Source organism: Charadrius vociferus, unplaced genomic scaffold, assembly GCF_000708025.1.
Source record: "Charadrius vociferus isolate BGI_N301 unplaced genomic scaffold, ASM70802v2 scaffold516, whole genome shotgun sequence".
NCBI lineage: Eukaryota > Metazoa > Chordata > Aves > Charadriiformes > Charadriidae > Charadrius > Charadrius vociferus.
Genome location: NW_009648777.1, coordinates 242,865 through 258,699, shown reverse-complemented (window position 1 = coordinate 258,699; position 15,835 = coordinate 242,865). Strand labels below are relative to the sequence as shown.

Genomic DNA, 15,835 nt, shown 5'->3' with positions numbered 1-15,835 from the left:
ACACTCTCACTCAACACTTGTATGCGAAAGATGTTAATTCTGCTTTAGAAGTATCCTTTATGCTAAGGTTTAATGTGGGTTCATCCTAAGCTGTTGAAAGTCTTGGTCCAGGCAAGCCTAACAGATAAAAATTCATGTTACATATTGATCTTTTTATGTTTAATGTGTTGCAGAGCAAGTTCACAATGTAACTTGATTAAATATCTCTGCTCTGGAGGAGCTCCAGACTGGAATAGCAGGATTGTTGCAGTTGAAAATTAAAGCTTATTGGCAGAGTTGAGTGTGGGAAGCTTAGACAGCATTTCCCCACATTATTAATGGTTCTCAACAGTTCCTTATTTTGATAAGTATGAAAATCACCCACAGGTTTTTTTCACGGTTATTAACATCTCGGCTGGCATAATGTCTCAAAGCTTAATTATATTCAGAATGTTTCTAGCCAGCTGTATGTATTTGTAATTACATCACTCCCTTAGTTCCTGCTTCTTTTACTTATCATACATGATACCTGTCTGTTAAAGTCAATGAAATCACCCGCACGAGTGTAGCTAAGCGATTGTCACGGCAGGCATTTGGAAATGTATAACTATGTGTACGAGAGAGCTCCAGTAGAAAAATACTTTGAGAATAATTTGAATTGTTTTGTTTTGTTTTGTTATTCTGCTTGTACTATCACAAGTAAAAGGTTTTATTTTCTGTTTTCAGAATGGAACTAAAATACAGAGAGTTTTCGGGATTTTTTGTTTGCTTTAGCAGCTATGGGAGGAAAAAACCTATAACTTTGAGAAAGGTAGAATTGTATCCTTGTTTGTTTTTCTTTAAATGAGAGACCTTCTGAATGTAATATAGGTGTAGATTCAATGGCAAGGCCGTGATTCAGAGTTTCAGCAATGCACTGTATATGTCTCATCATGTCTGCTGTGGGTTGTTCTCAGGATTTTACCTGGGGGGAGGGAAGATCCAAAAAAGAGGGAGGAACTTCAACTTGGATTATGCCACTATAGTTGCAAGTAGCATTTCACTGTACATTGCCAAAGGGAAATTGTTGTTGGTTCATTGGTATCGGTGAAAGTTTCACTAAATCTCTAACAACAAAAAAGCCCATCCCAGTGTATACAGTTCTAAATACTATAAAGTAAATCACCCTTGCTGAGTATTGGATTTAGCAGTCAGGAAATGGAACATGCTAGTGTATTCAGGTAGCAAATAATTTCATCCTTTTCCTCCCTTTGATCACTTGACTGAATTTATATTTAAGCCCAAGCGAAAATTATTTTTGCAGGTTAAAACTAGGTACATAAATGGCTGGCGTGGCGTGCTGCACCTGTTTAACATCCTGTAGCCCACCGATATCTATTGTCTCATCATCCACTTGAAGTAGAAAAATATGGCTGTGGGGAGAGCAGATATTTAACTGGGAAATCAGAGGTTAAATTTGATTTTTAAGAAATAGATGGAAATAGCTTACTTCACCAGGTCATCTGACTGAAAATCTCCCATAGTGGGAATTAAGTTTATTAGATGGGTGGAAACTGTTTTGATTCAGTTGTCATATCCTAGCAATACTTGGATGCCATCCTCTAATCTCTAGGGGGTAGGTTGGACGCTAAAGTTTATTTTTATCTCTTTGACAAAAAAAGGATGCCATTTCAAAATTGTTTTTAATGTTGTTCATTATGGAATCCAATGTAAGAAATGCCTGGAGGAAAAAATTCCTACCACAGGCCAGGAGAATTTGATAGCTGCTGAAAAAATGGGTTTTGAAGTTTTGAAATCTTTTCTAAAGTCTGAATTCGTTTGAGTCATGTCCGCCTCCGCTGCAGGCAGCAGAGTTGCATGCAGCCACCCGCAGCCAGAGACCTTGCCTTTGACAGCGCTTCCCACAGTGGGCTGAGGACTGACCACCGGTACTGCGTGTGTACACACTCTCAAGCCAAGGAGTGCACTTTGGCTGTCCTTTAAACTCCAGTAGATGAGGAGGAGCAACAAGATTGTTTAGTTTACTTAAAAAATTTCACAGTATGAGACTTGTGCATATCACTATTGCAGCTGCTAATATGGCTGGCTTGGTAGTGATGGCATCGGGGTACCTCTGCGCTTGTCAGGCTTAACTATTTATTTTGGGCAAAAATCCCAGACTGTATTATCGAGTGTCTTTAAAGAGTATTCGTGATTGCCTCCATCCCCATGTGTCCTCTTTATTTTGACATTCCAAACTGTGTCCGTGTCAAAAAAGGGATTTTTTTTTTTATTTTTTTAATTTTTTTTGTCCAGGATAGTTTATTGTGCAGTTCCATGGTTTCTAAAAGAACAAGACAGGAAAACATTGTGCACGTGGAGGTCAAGTGTGAAGCGTTAAGGTACCTAGACTGATCTTGCTAGGACATCTTAAACTGCGTATGCATCTCTCCATATATCACCAGCATATCACATTCAGCGTACCCTTATTTATGCTAAAAATTTGTCAAAATATATGGTCCAGGAAGGGGGTTTTGTAGCTTCTGGGAACCACAAGAAGGAGGATGAAGTGACAGGGTGGAGGAGAAGCAGTGGTACCCTTAGATTATCGCCACCGCCATTTAGGTTGCTTTCAGGGCGCGAGTTTCAGTCACAGAAAGGGAGACGTTTCTATGAACAGGGTAATGCATGTGTGGGTGTACTTGGCCCTGTTTTATAGGGCTTTTATTGCCACAGCAATAATGCTAAGGGAGGAGGAGGTCTGCGAGGACCAGGAACACGAAATAAAGCAACAACTTATACAGAGCATTAAACTGGTACAGCTTTTTTTGGGTGGAGCACCATTTCCAGGAGTGACTGGTAGAGCAGGGTGGTAACACGTTAATGTGGTAGCTAACCTTTGGAACTAGAACTGGAAATGCCCGTGAAACCAAAGTGTACAGAACTCAGATGATTCTTCCCATATCTTTGACGAGCAGGTGGTAGTGCTGGTTTTAGAGTTTTATTGGCTGCCTATATCGAAAAGAAATCCTTTACGTAAGACCTTCATAGATGATACAGTTGCTATATCAGTGGAGCGCTTAATAAATGAAGACTTGTTCTCCCCACTCATCTGTCTCGCACAGCCTAGGCGATGTAAAAGAAATTCTGGAAATGGGTGCTACCGGGAGCAGGGAGGGGTTTCTACTCCCTATTTCTGAAAAGCAGAAAAGGCTGCCTCAAAGCGATCGATATGGTGAAGGGTGATGGGCGTATAGTGTGAATTTCCTTTGAATGAACAATATTTGTACATGGCGAATGCAGGGAAACAAGGGAAATGGAATGTTGAATACCACTGAGGTGGAGAATGGGCCAGATTGACATATCGCTTCTGGATAGACCGAGTGTACCAAAAAGAAGGAATCAGTTGAATGAAAACCAGGGAAATGTATCCTGTCCTCATCACCTACAGGACTAATGACTACAAAGTAATTGGGCAGGTTGACAAGTTTCTTGGAATTTGTTTGTGTACTTCAAGTGATTCACCACAATAATCTTCGAATCCAATTTCTTAATGGAAATGGTGTATCTTAACTACCGTTTGTGGGAAACCCAGGCTTTGTGGCAGCAGTCGCTTCTGACGGTTGTTTGCTGACGCTTTGCATTCTTAGTGTTACCTTCCAGACTGTAGGCTTCTCTTTAGTTTATTGAATCTCTTCCAAATTATCTCTCTGCATCTTTTCCAAACAGCTGTCATGAAAAAAGAACATGGACGTTAGTGCTACTTTTGCTATAGCTTTTGTTAGTTAATTTCTCAGTTGATTTAGAAGCCCTGGCGTTCGCTTTGCAATTAATGAAAGTCCAGTCTGTGTAATCTTGTCACCATATTGCTGCTCTGCAAAAATCAGGGGAGGCATTGCCTGTTGTTACGCTCTACTAGTGCAAGACATAAATAAGAATGTTAGCATTAGGCGGTGACCGCCAGGAGGCCAGATTGACTGATTGCTAACTGGTGGCAGTAAGCTGCTGGACGGCCAAGTCTAGGTAATCCTCTGCAGAAGAGTGTGTCGTGCAGAGGTGTAAGTAAGTCATCTTTGATATCTTGCGTTTCTGCTGCCGCTGCTTATTATGCCAAGGCTACTGTGATATCCCATCCACCTGTCTGCGCTGATTAGCTGAATGCAAAGAAACTGTTGTGCATAATTATATGCTGGATTTTTCTGCCTCAGATGCCTCTGTTGCTTGGCTTTTGGAGGTACTGGAGGAGCAAAGATGTATCCACTATAAGAATTACAGCACTGGGCCATAATTCCTTGGTTTTCCTTTATATTGCTGATAAAATAGCTGCAGGAAGAGAAAAAAAGGATAACATCAAAAAGAAGGAACTGTGAGAAATGGAGTAGATGCTTGCTCGTCGGTACCCCGCAGTGTGTAGCGAGAAGAATCCTAGAATTTGCGGAGCAGAAGATGGGGTATCTACTGTCATTGCTGAGCACGTGATTCGCACTTGTGCAGTGCTGCAGGGATGCAGTGATCCAGAGTTGCTTTACAGGGACTAATAAAGCTGTGTGGAAACCGTGCTTAGGCAGGAATTACTCTGCATCACTTAATGCAGATGCACAAGACCCAGAACCGCCTTCAGGTTGAGACTTGCCCACGGTTTGTGTGATTAACCCTATTAGGTGTCTGATGTCCTTAGCTTTAAAGGAACCTAGGAATGAAGGGCTGTTTCCAAAGCAGTGGGTCCTGTTTTTCAAGGAAACAATCTACATTTCATTTCTTCTGAAGAATCAAAGGAAGATTTTAAGGTTCTACAGAAACTGCAAAATAGCAGCTCCTCCCCCATAGGCACCTAATTTGTATACCAACATTTTCCAGATTGGCAGAGAAATGCCTGAGAGAAGAGCATGCATCTCGAGAAAGCAGAGTTAAAGCTAGGGACAAAGTTACAGAGCAGCTGAGAAGCAGAAACAAGACCTTCTGGAGGAACCGACAGCGCAGCGTCTTACTTGCTGACGTGAGTTCGGTCACACTGAAGCTGTGCTTTGGCCTACTGCACTTGACGAGGAAAGGAAAATCTATTTACATTTTTGAGGGCCAGGTTACTTTTCCCCCTTTGGTTGCTGGTATTCATCTTAGAAAATTGCATTCACCATTATCTGTATTTACTCTTACCGTTGGAAACTTATCAGATGGTAGTTTCCCCACCATAGACACCTGGTGTGCATTTAAAAGTCTGGATCAGCTTTTGTGAATAATCTCTCCGGGTGGTTTTATGCTAACTGATACAAAATACGTCTTCTGCCACACTGACCCACAGGGATTTCCATAATGATAGAGTATGGGTAGAGAAATTCCCCAACAACTTGTGAAAACAGTGTACTGTGTGTTTACTGCCGAGTACGGTTACTAACACTAGAGGCAATGAATGTTGTACATGATATTCATGAGAAGGCTTTCTTTAGGTAAAGCATGGTCCGGTTGTGGGTTGTGCCTCTTTGTAAGTAAGATAGGAATAGTTTGAATAATACCACAAAAAAAAGGTATGTAACGTTGCCTTGGAAACAAACTTATTTCAATTTTAAAATGCCTAAACTATTTTCTGTGTTAATTACTGTGTTAACTTCACATGTGGGTATATTTCAATAATTATGACACTAATCTGGGAAATTTGTAGTAACTGTGTTAACCATAAACACCAATCTCAAGTGGTAGGTAGTTCAAAATAGTGTAACTATTAAAAAGATTAATTATTTGTGTTTGGGAAAATGAAGAATAACTGTCACATGAGAATATTAATTCGTTACAATTTACATGTAAAAAAAAAAAATGCATTGCAATGTGTCTACCTTTCCCAATATTTTAACAGCGTGTCTGGTGGTACCAGTCAACTGAGTAATTAAAACTCTCCCCGTTGTAATCACCATCTGTCCTAAGTGAGGTTTAATCTTCCGTTCTTTAGTTCAGCGATATACTCACCGTTACGATTGGCAAAGGCTTTTGTTACATCCCTGCCTTGGGGAGTTCAGACAGTGGGGTTTTATTTCATTTACTAATCTAATCTACTTAAATCTAATAGATATTCTGTCAAAAAAAAACAAAACAAAACAACCAAACAAAACCCAGCTTTTCAAGTCGCTTTTGATATTTGGTTTTGTGTGACCTTGTTACTCTCGGCAGTGAAGTACCACATACATTCAAGATGAATACACATAAAGCAGAGGCAAGTCATCTTGTTTGTTCCGAAATCAAGGTGCCTAGTTGGCCATCCATTGCTCTCTTCTCAGAGCCAGGTATAGATTCTATTCTGTAGTGACTTCGGTGGAAATGTATGTGCTTGTGTCAGAATTATGCTTCCTCGGTTTTCTCCTGTGTGTGCGTGTGTGCTTTTTTAAAAACAATGCTTTTAAAAGCAGGGATGAGTTTCTAAGAAATTATTTCTAAGCAAGCAAAAAAACCCCAAACTAACAAACGAAAAACCTCTCACGGTGGCACTTGAGAACCTCTGTAGTAATCAGGTTAGTAATGTGCCATTTGGACTAACCATTATTAGCAAATAACTGCTCATTACAGTTTGTCATGCAATGAATTCCCAGCCAGCTGCATGTAATTCCTTTGCAAGTAACCTGCAATTCCAGTTGATTGCATTTTGCAACAGTAGATAAGAATATCAAGTCAGGATTTATTGCTACGTTATATTAATTGCTTGTACGAAGAGGTTAACTTGACAGGTGTTAACCTAAATGCTTAAAAAAAAAATATCCGTATGTATTTACCTCTTAACACAAGCGTTCAAGGTGTCTCCTAACTTTGGATAGTCTGACGTGGTTTGTGGTTAGAGGTAAGTCAGCTGTAAGAGTTTCCTTTCTGCTTGAGACTTCGGAAAGATGTGCGCCTCCAAATCCCAGTTCAGTATGGGCAACCTAGTAACACTGGTTCTGGGAGGGGGGGGAGGGGAAGTCTTCTCTGGAGGAGTTGAGCATTTATGGCTGAAGCTGCAATGGGAATTTTGCTGCTAGAACGTGTTTCACCTTGAAGACAATTCCCATTTTTGTTCTTGGTCCATATTGTGAGGTAGAAAAACAAATCTGCCAGGAAACTGTACTTTCTCCCTCTGCGGTTTCCTTAAGTTCCCTTTTCTGATTGTAGAATATCTTTGTTAGAAGCTGCAGGCCAGAGTGGGAAAACGAGGCTTGATAGGTGACGTAGCTGCTGCTAGTGCTCTTCTATCGATTTTGATGGTTCCAGCAGGTTCCTGCTTTGTGTGCTGCTCCTCAGGAACACACACAGTTAGGGGCGGAGGGGGGCTGTCATCTCCTTACCTGCAGAATGAGATCCCCAGTTTCCATAGCTCTTCTGGATACTGAAGGTGCAGTATCACAGTTGGCATGTGGTGGGCCAAGTCCGTCCTGTGCTCTTGTCACCCAGGTGTTCCTGGGCCAGCTGGTCAGGTGCCTCGAGCGGTCGAAAACTGCCCCTTACCAAAAAAATTTGGCAGGAAAATTTGACAAGATCGACTTTCCATCTGTCTGACCACAGTCTGCATGAATGTGTGTTGCTCCCCTGAGGAAAGGGCAGCCTGCTGCAGGTAGATCAGCTCAAACAGGTTGTGAAACCGTGCCCCAGAACTAGCCCCTGGGTAATAATATTCAGATGAAGAAAACTACCTTGCAGCCCCAGTCCTGACTGTATCCTGTCACTGCCGTGACTTCTGCCTTAACTTTTCCCATATTCTTCAACACTTGTCAAGTCACAGTCCTTTATGCTCGTTGCCAGTTAGGTGTATGTGGGCAAATGAAGGAAAAAAAAAGGTTTTGGAAACATTCTTAGTCAATACCTTTTTCTTTTTTCTCTTAGAAGTGAAGAAGAAGGCTGGCTTTATCACTCCAGTGCCAGGAGGGGTAGGACCTATGACTGTTGCAATGCTTCTGAAGAACACTCTCATAGTTGCTAAAAAGCTCATTTACTAGAGCAAGCGGGCTACCTTGGAAGAAGAATCCAAGTTGTTCTATTTATTGATACACAAAACATTTATTTTTTACTACAAAGATATTTATTTCTACATTGTATTTATTTTTTCATGTGAAGTACGCTAAACCTGATGGTTTACAAAATGTTTAAATACTTTGTGTTACCTCCTACTGACTTACTGTGAGCAAAAATGAATTGGAGAATGCAGCCTGTGCAGATTTGTTGGTGATGGTCAATTACGTGCGTGAAAACAAAGAACAAAGCATGAATTACAAATACACTTGTGTATCTAGGGATGGGGTGCAATTACCAAGATCTTTGAAGCATATCTTTCAAACAGTGTAAGAACTAAGTTTCATCATGCTAGATATCTTTTAAAAATATGGTTTGGGTTCTGAGGTGGTGAAGCACTCTGAGTGTAGTTTGAAGTCTTGAATTTATTTTTTTCTGTAAACACTTAGATAGAGCAGCAAAAATGATGCATCTGAAAGGAGTGAAAGACTGAAATTTTTGTTTGAGCTGCCAGGCAGTAATGCTGATGTGAATGCAGATGTTCAGTATGTGGTTTAAAGTAGTCATGTCAACTTCAACACTGGTGAAATTCTGACCTTAAGCATATGCAAGAGGTATGCATGAATAAGTAACTAGAATTGAGGCCAGGAATTCTTTTCTTTCCATGTCTGGATTTGTTTGACCAAATGTTTTGGTACATAATACCCTCATCCCACAAAAAAACCAAACAAAAAAAAAAAAACACCACCCTGAATAGATGACTGGGCTGGATTGGACTTTAATTAGGTAGAATGTAGTGAAAGCTACTATGTATGTACAGTATATATAATGGGGGGCAGGGAGGAGAGAAGGAAAAGTAATCCCTGAAGAGAAAATTTATCCCTGATGAAATATTTGTGTTGGAATTTTAAGCCATTTAATTATTGTCTTTATTTCTGAGACAGCATGAAGGGTTTTTTAGTTTTAGTCCATGATGTAAGGCTCAGCCCTGTGAATCCTTGGCTACAATGTTTTGCTGCTTAGAGAGGACTATGTGGGATAATAAGATCAGTATATTTCTATTCTCAAAACTTCTAGTTCCAAAGATGGATCTAGAATAATCTCATGCAATGCAAAAGCTGGAGTGGAGTTACTGCTGAGATGCCAGTTGAACTGAGTGTGTGCACTATTGACACGAAGAGCCTACCCCTATTCCCACTGAAGTCAGTGGGAGCCAGTTTGGACTTTTATCTTCTTGTTTTTATCTTAGTCGCGATAACTTTAATTTATTTCCATCAAGAGCCTTAGGTGTTTGTCAGTAGACTATAGGTAACTTGAAAGGCGAAGAAAAAAACATTGTGGGCAAATGTTACTGCCATTAAACAAAAAAATATGCTTACTGTAATAAAAGAAGCAAGATGGAGCATCACTTCTCTGCTGATTGTTCTTGTGATGGGCTTTCTGAAAGTTTTGTTTCATGTAGTGTTTGGGGAAGAGGTTGCCAGAATCATTACTAAATACATAGTGCCAATAGTGCAGACGTGTCCTTAACAGTTTAAATTTAAGCGGCAGTATGAATATTAAGAGGTTCAAGGTGCCTGTGGACATGATGCTTAGACTGGTCAACCCATCCTTGACTAAGATGGAATAAAACTTTTTCACTGTTACGTTAGCCGTGATGAAAAAATTTAATAAGGTTTGGGGGTGGTTGCATGTTTTGGTTTTTTTATCCGTGTGTGAAGAGTGGGGTGAATAGAGGTCATTTGCATGTTCAGTCATTACTTTCTTTCATCTGTTTACATGGCTCTTCTAGAGTTACGTTTGTTTTCTTTGATTTAACTAAAATCATATCTGCAGTTTTTGGCAGAATAACAACTTCTGGCTTTTTGCTTACATCACTTGAGCGAGTCTGCCTCTTTCATGTCCTACAAACCGTTAAGATTTTTCTCTTTTCAGCTATGGTGGATGGGCTAGCATTACACAAAAGCCAGTGAGACTGAGGTTTCACTCAACAGCATGCTATTTTCAGAGCTGCCAGACACATCTGGGAGTGTGTTCTCCACTGGGAGAACATCCAGAAGGAGCATCCAGAGGGAAGGGCCTATTACCAACCCAAAAAGCATGCTCGTGTGCCAGACCTGGTCAAGTCTGGTCCGAGCACGCACGCCCTGTGGCGGACAGAGGCCCAGCCTTACCCACTGAAGCTTTTTCACAGGGCTACCGCACCCAGCTGTATTGCCTCATGATGAAGCCACTGCTCGGATTCAAGCCGGATTAAGCTCCCATTGTGTAGATGAGTGTTGAAAGCAAAGCTGGGGAGACTTAGCCCTGCTCGGCACTGATGGCAGAGGTTATCCAGGTAGGCATAAACGCTCCTGTCTATCCGGGCAGCGCGCAAGCTGCACTCGATCACTGTGCAGGCATGCAGCAATTCTGGATAGCGAAGGAAAGGAAAAGCCTCCTGGAATGCAGTGCATGAGCAGGAGAACACATAATTAAAATGTGCATAACTAGCTTGAATTTTTTCCTTAGCATGTGAAGTGGTTAGACTTAATCCTACAGGTCATTGAGGAAAGTGCAGCGTAGAGGGAGAACTTGAGCTGACCGGAGTTAATAGAGCATTTATCGGATTTTTGGTTTTAAAATATGAAAATTGTGAAATGTTTTTGTTGCTTGGAGCTCAGTTGAGAAAGCAAAAGTTGTTGCTGGGGTGAAGTGTGTAGCTGTCCTTCGATGAGAGTCAGGTTGTTGATGTGTGCTTACATTACTGAACTGGGCCTTTCTGATGACCTGCTCCAGTATGTCTGGCTACGTAAGTACCCTTCGGAGAGACCAGTCCTACTTGTTCCAAGCTGCCTGTGACCAGGGAAGCTGGACAGCGTTTGGGGCTGTGGAAAGTGTTTTTGTGTAAGAAACGTGGAGGTCTTAGAGACCTACAAACAGTTTACGTAAAAGGTATGATTGTTCTCATTAGGCATACCCACTTCCTTGAAAAGGTAGAGATGGGCTTCGATGGCAGTATAGTAGTGGGAATGAGGGGATCGTCTTATGTATAGGAGGTAACAGCTTACCTGCTCTTTCAGTCTATCTTTTCCCGGCCCTTGTGCTTTGCTAGCTTTCGACGCACAGCCACGCGTAGCTCCAGCCAGCAGTCCCCGGCCTTGCGCAGGGTTGGTGGCCTGCCCTACAGCAGAGTGTTGTGCACACGGGAAGGCTGAGTGCAGAGTGATTAGCATGCCCCTCGGGCTCGCCAGAGCCTGTGATCAAAGGCCTCTTGCTGGCAGCCACCGATGGAGAACATGGCCCATTATCTTTGTATCTGATCACTTCCTAATCTCGGCACTAGCAGTTCTCGAAGTTCCTCTTCTGGATGGCAGGGAACTGAGGTACACGGAGGACTGAGGAAGGAACACGAGCAAAACAGGAGCTGGTCCCTGGACCCTGCGCTCCAGAGCAGCATCCTGAACGCTGCTTATCCTGCTGGAATTAATGCAAGAGCTACATTCCTAAGCGAAAGCAAGATCACGTTTTTCACAATACGTCATTTTTTGTTTTGCTTGCCTCTGTTTTGCTGTATTTCATTTATCTGCTTTGGCAGATACCAGGTCTCTCTTTAAAACTGTATCTTTGCATGCACAATTATGCCCACAGGTAATAGGAAACCAGGGTTTCAAAAGAAAACCTGATCCCATTGCTAGATAATAGCAGTTTCCTAAATAAATGTGTGGTTGCCCCGGGGGTTGAGGTTGTTGCCAGATGCACCTTTTTTTGATTGGAGAGAACAGCAGATGACGCTTCATGGCATATAAGTGCAAGAGAAAACAGAGGAGCACAGATAAGCAGAGCAAGCGAGCCATCTGGAAAGAAGAGTTGAGAAGGTGTTAAAGCAGCTGCTTGCCATGGCATTTGGAATGCTAATCTATATTTTGCTGAAAGGTACGTTTCGAGGAGGCTTTTCCATGGGGTAAGGTACAAGGCTTTGTTGAACGACAGTTGGCTCTTTCTGAAATAAGCAGTAAGGGTGGGAAGCATGCAAAGACATTGTGAAGCAGAATTACTTTAGCCATTTTAAACCCGGATGAAATTTTAACTGATAGGGTATAATATAGACTCTGAAAAGAAGCTACTTTGAGTGGTAAATAGGTGTAACATAGTAGTGTATTACAGGGAGCTCTGTCGTAAATTGCATGAGATAATAGAATGGAGAACAGAATGGATGTGTATTTTGGAAATTTGCGATTTGTTTCCCCACACTCATAATTATGCTGCAGCAAATGGAAGTTTGAGACAAGAATGTTTTAAATGAATTGTTACTGTATTGCTGCATTGTATCAGAATTGTATTAAGTGGGTACGTGCTTTTTGGATGAAATAAACCTTGAATAGATATACTGAGTTTTTCTGTTACAGTAAGCATCTATTTGCATTACACAGCAATGGGGGCACTGAGTGAAGAGTCAGCTTTTACTGTTTCATCCCTCAGCACAGACTTGTGGAATAATTGGACAAAAAACAACGCTGAAGGTATTTCTTTTTTGTTCTGTTTGTCTATATTAATCTGTCATTTCAAACCAAACCAAAACAAAAAAAACCCATAGAAACAAAACAGAAAAACCCCAACAAAATCTATTATGATAATAACTGCTGTAATGCTCCTGTCACTTGGGCGCTACTGAATTTTGTGTGTTTCATTTGTGAGATGAGCTGCTTTCTTCATGGAGGCTTAAAAACCTCTCTACAGTAGTAGCTGCCACTCAGCTGGGGTAGGCTCAGCGTTGACCAGCTAAAGGATGGTTGATCCAAAGTCAGTTATAATTTGAAGAAGATATTTCAAGGCTAATTGGGTTGGATGGCCTGCGTTTCTGATGGCCGTTTCTGTTTTAACTAGTGCTTGGTTTCTAACTGTCTTCAGTGCGAATCTTTATGCACACAAGAGAGAATGCAGCAAGTGTAACTTTAAGTGATGCCTCTCATTACTCAGTAGTTTCTTTCTTTGTTGCAGTTTTGCTTTCGGCTATCGCAGCTCCCACAGCATTTTTCAGAGTGCTAGCTCTCTCTTTTCTTTCTTTTTCTTTTCTGACTGAAATGTGAACTCAAGCTATTTACCTGCCAACATCTGAGACCAGAGCGCTGTGTTTATCCTGCAAGCTGCATTCTTGATGTTACTTCAGGTGCTAATGATGTCATTACTTTTGGAGAACTGTGCGATCTGGAACTGAGGTTTTGGCAGGTCAGTAAAGGAGGAAAGGATTTTAACCGTGATACTTATTAATGTCTTTGTACTTTAAAAAGAACATAAACATGCATACAAATCAACTTTTGTTAATTTTAAGTCACCACAGGGTGTCTTACAAGCTTTTTTTTCAGTCGATCCACAAGCTTTTTATTTTTCTCATAACGAGTCAAACCTCTCTTTTTTTTGTCTGATTTCTCCTAGTGGTACAGTGTTATAGATAGATATATATTCATCCATACATATACTAATATGTGGGTTTTGTATATATGTATGTAAAACATACATGATATGTGTACACACAAACATATATATGTGAAGTCAAGATGATGTTTGTTTTTGACTGTAGTAGTTTTATCCATCAGTGCAGCGCTGTGGTCTGGCTTAATGGATTTGTCTGTGACACGATTCTTCCAGAGTTGCGTACAGCAAACAGGACTATAATGAAGTAGAAATAGGTAGTGACTTGTTAAGTACCCTGTTTGTAATATTTCCAGAAAGCAGGAGTTACGGGTCATGGTTTAACAAATAAGAGGCTTATTTACAGGGTCACAGTCACGTCTGTAATTGTCTCCTCTACCTTGGTGTTCGCTGTGGCTGTGCAAGTCAACTAGGTACCAGCGCTTTTAGTTGGGAGCGTGTCCCCCTCAAAGGCAGAAGCAAATTCACAAACATACAAGCACACTTTACACAGGTAATTAGAAGTGGTGGACCTTTTATGGAGCCACTGGGAAGTTAGAAAACAGCATTTCCAGAAAGAAGATTGAAAAGAAATGCTTAAAATGTCACCAATGAAACTGGCTGTATCTCTTGGAAGTTGTCCTGTAGCTCCTAGTCCTCTTCAAGTTAAGTTTATAGTAAGCTTTATAACCAAGGTTCAGTAATACTGAATCTTAAGAAAATGAATTCCTGGTTAAATATCACTGGAGGAAGTGGCGGTTTGGTGTGGGATTGCAAGTCCTCTGGGGTCTGAGGTGCGGTTTTTGGAAAACCATTAATTTCTGCTCAATCAATTTGCCTCTTATTTACAAGATCATGTCCTGTTCCCTTATTTTATGTTACTTAGGCTTTACTTGTCACCAGTGCTGGGGCTGGGCAGTGTTAGGGTCGGTGATGAGTTGGGGGGGAAAGGAAAGGTAATGGAGAGGATGCCTGGCTGGGAGCTGACAAGGCAGGGATAAAGAACTTGTGATGCTCTTGGTGCTGAAGGGGAGCCTTCATAGCAAACTGGGCAGCTCGGGGTAGGGAAGGGCTTGGTTTTACTGGGGAAAAAATCACATCCTGTCATTGCCATGAGCTGCTGCTTCCGTGCAGCCTGTAAGGGAGGCCCTGAACCTGGGGCTGACCCCTTCCCTCCCTCCCCTTTCTGACTTTCCTGTTCCTCTCCGACGCACCATACTTGAAGGCTGAGCTGTCGTGGTCTCAGTGGCTGACTCTTTTTGTTGCCAGTCTGTCCGTTTTGGCATGCCCAGGCTTCCAAGTACTTGTAGTTTTGATTTCATGTCAGATCTTGCCAAGTGTATCTATTTGAATGACTCAGTTGCAGGCAACTGTCAAGTGCTTACACAGCATGCTTTTCTTTCCTCACGTGACATGAAAGGGCACATGGATGTGTTTATTCAACAGCTTATTTAGTATCTAGGTGGATAATATGATATGAATTAGCATAATGCTCCTGGATGGGTTACAAATCATTCTTTTTGTTTTCAACACTCATTCTTTTTTCAGAAGTAATTTGTACTTTTGCAGTGTCAAAATAATTAGCGCTTAGAATTTTTGTGTATACATATAAGATCTGGTCTTGCAGCCCCACAGTGGACAGAGATCTTGCTCCTGACAATGAGGGAGGAATGTATTGCTCGTTTGTCACCTGCCCAGCAAGATATTTGTCTGAAATGCTTTCGAGGCAGGTTTCTGCTGTAGGCTGAACTATGCTTCCAATGTCAGTGCTAACTTGCACAGCACTCGGGAAGAGGTTTGGTGTACCTGCACGAAAGGAGCTTTCTCCCAGGCGGTGGTAGGTGGAAGGCTGCCACCTCTCGGCAGCGGTGGGGTGAACGAGGAGGGATGTTCTGGCCGCCTGAATCCATCTGGTGGAAGTTTGCGAAGAGGTGGCTGGGGATTTCATGCCTCTGCTGTGTAGATTTGTATCTTCCTCGTTTATTTTCTTTTTTCCCATGTATGGCAGAGATAAAGGTGAAATATTAAACCTGCGTGGTAGACATTCTCTCAGGTCCCGACGGAAGAGTAGTACTTTGGGCAGCAGGAAACGCAAATTAAAGGGCCCTGTTGAGTGGTTATGTTTAGCGGTTTTGTAGCGCGCTGTTCAGCCCCCTTTGTGCTGAAATGGTGATTCAAAACAGTTGCTGCCTAAGGAGAGGTACAGGGGAAGCGTCAATATGCCGTTGCCTATTTTCTGAAACTCTTCCCCGCAGAGCTGCGGTATCTGGTCTGCAGGTACGTTAGGCTTAAGTGAAAATGGGCTTTTGCAGGTCTCCTGCATCCTGAGTCTCCTCGGCATGCTGAGCCCTGCAGTTGTATTTACCATGTGCTTTGTTGTCCATTTGCTTTCCCCAGCAGTGAGCGTCGCACAGTCCTCCTGTGCAGAAAATAGTATCATCCATCTCTTGTCATAAAATCTGTCTTTTCTTCCTGAAATCTGTTTTTTCTTACGTTCTTCTTCTCTTCCTTAAATCTGTCCTTC

The 15,835-nt window shown here is 41.8% G+C and overlaps 2 protein-coding genes across 2 annotated transcripts in view; both read left to right on the top strand.

Moving 5' to 3' along the window:
- The window catches only part of MTHFD2L (methylenetetrahydrofolate dehydrogenase (NADP+ dependent) 2-like), a 29,664-nt gene extending 21,757 nt beyond the window's left edge, over positions 1-7,907 (top strand). Inside the window, exon 8 of the mRNA XM_009886753.1 lies at positions 7,795-7,907. Within this exon, the coding sequence (XP_009885055.1) occupies positions 7,795-7,907 (113 nt within the window). The remainder of the gene's footprint in view (positions 1-7,794) is intronic.
- Positions 7,908-11,798: 3,891 nt separating this feature from the next.
- Positions 11,799-15,835, top strand: part of EPGN (epithelial mitogen) — a 7,599-nt gene continuing 3,562 nt past the window's right edge. The window contains exons 1-2 of the mRNA XM_009886748.1: positions 11,799-11,835; positions 12,333-12,422. Of these exons, the coding sequence (XP_009885050.1) occupies positions 11,799-11,835; positions 12,333-12,422 (127 nt within the window). The remainder of the gene's footprint in view (positions 11,836-12,332; positions 12,423-15,835) is intronic.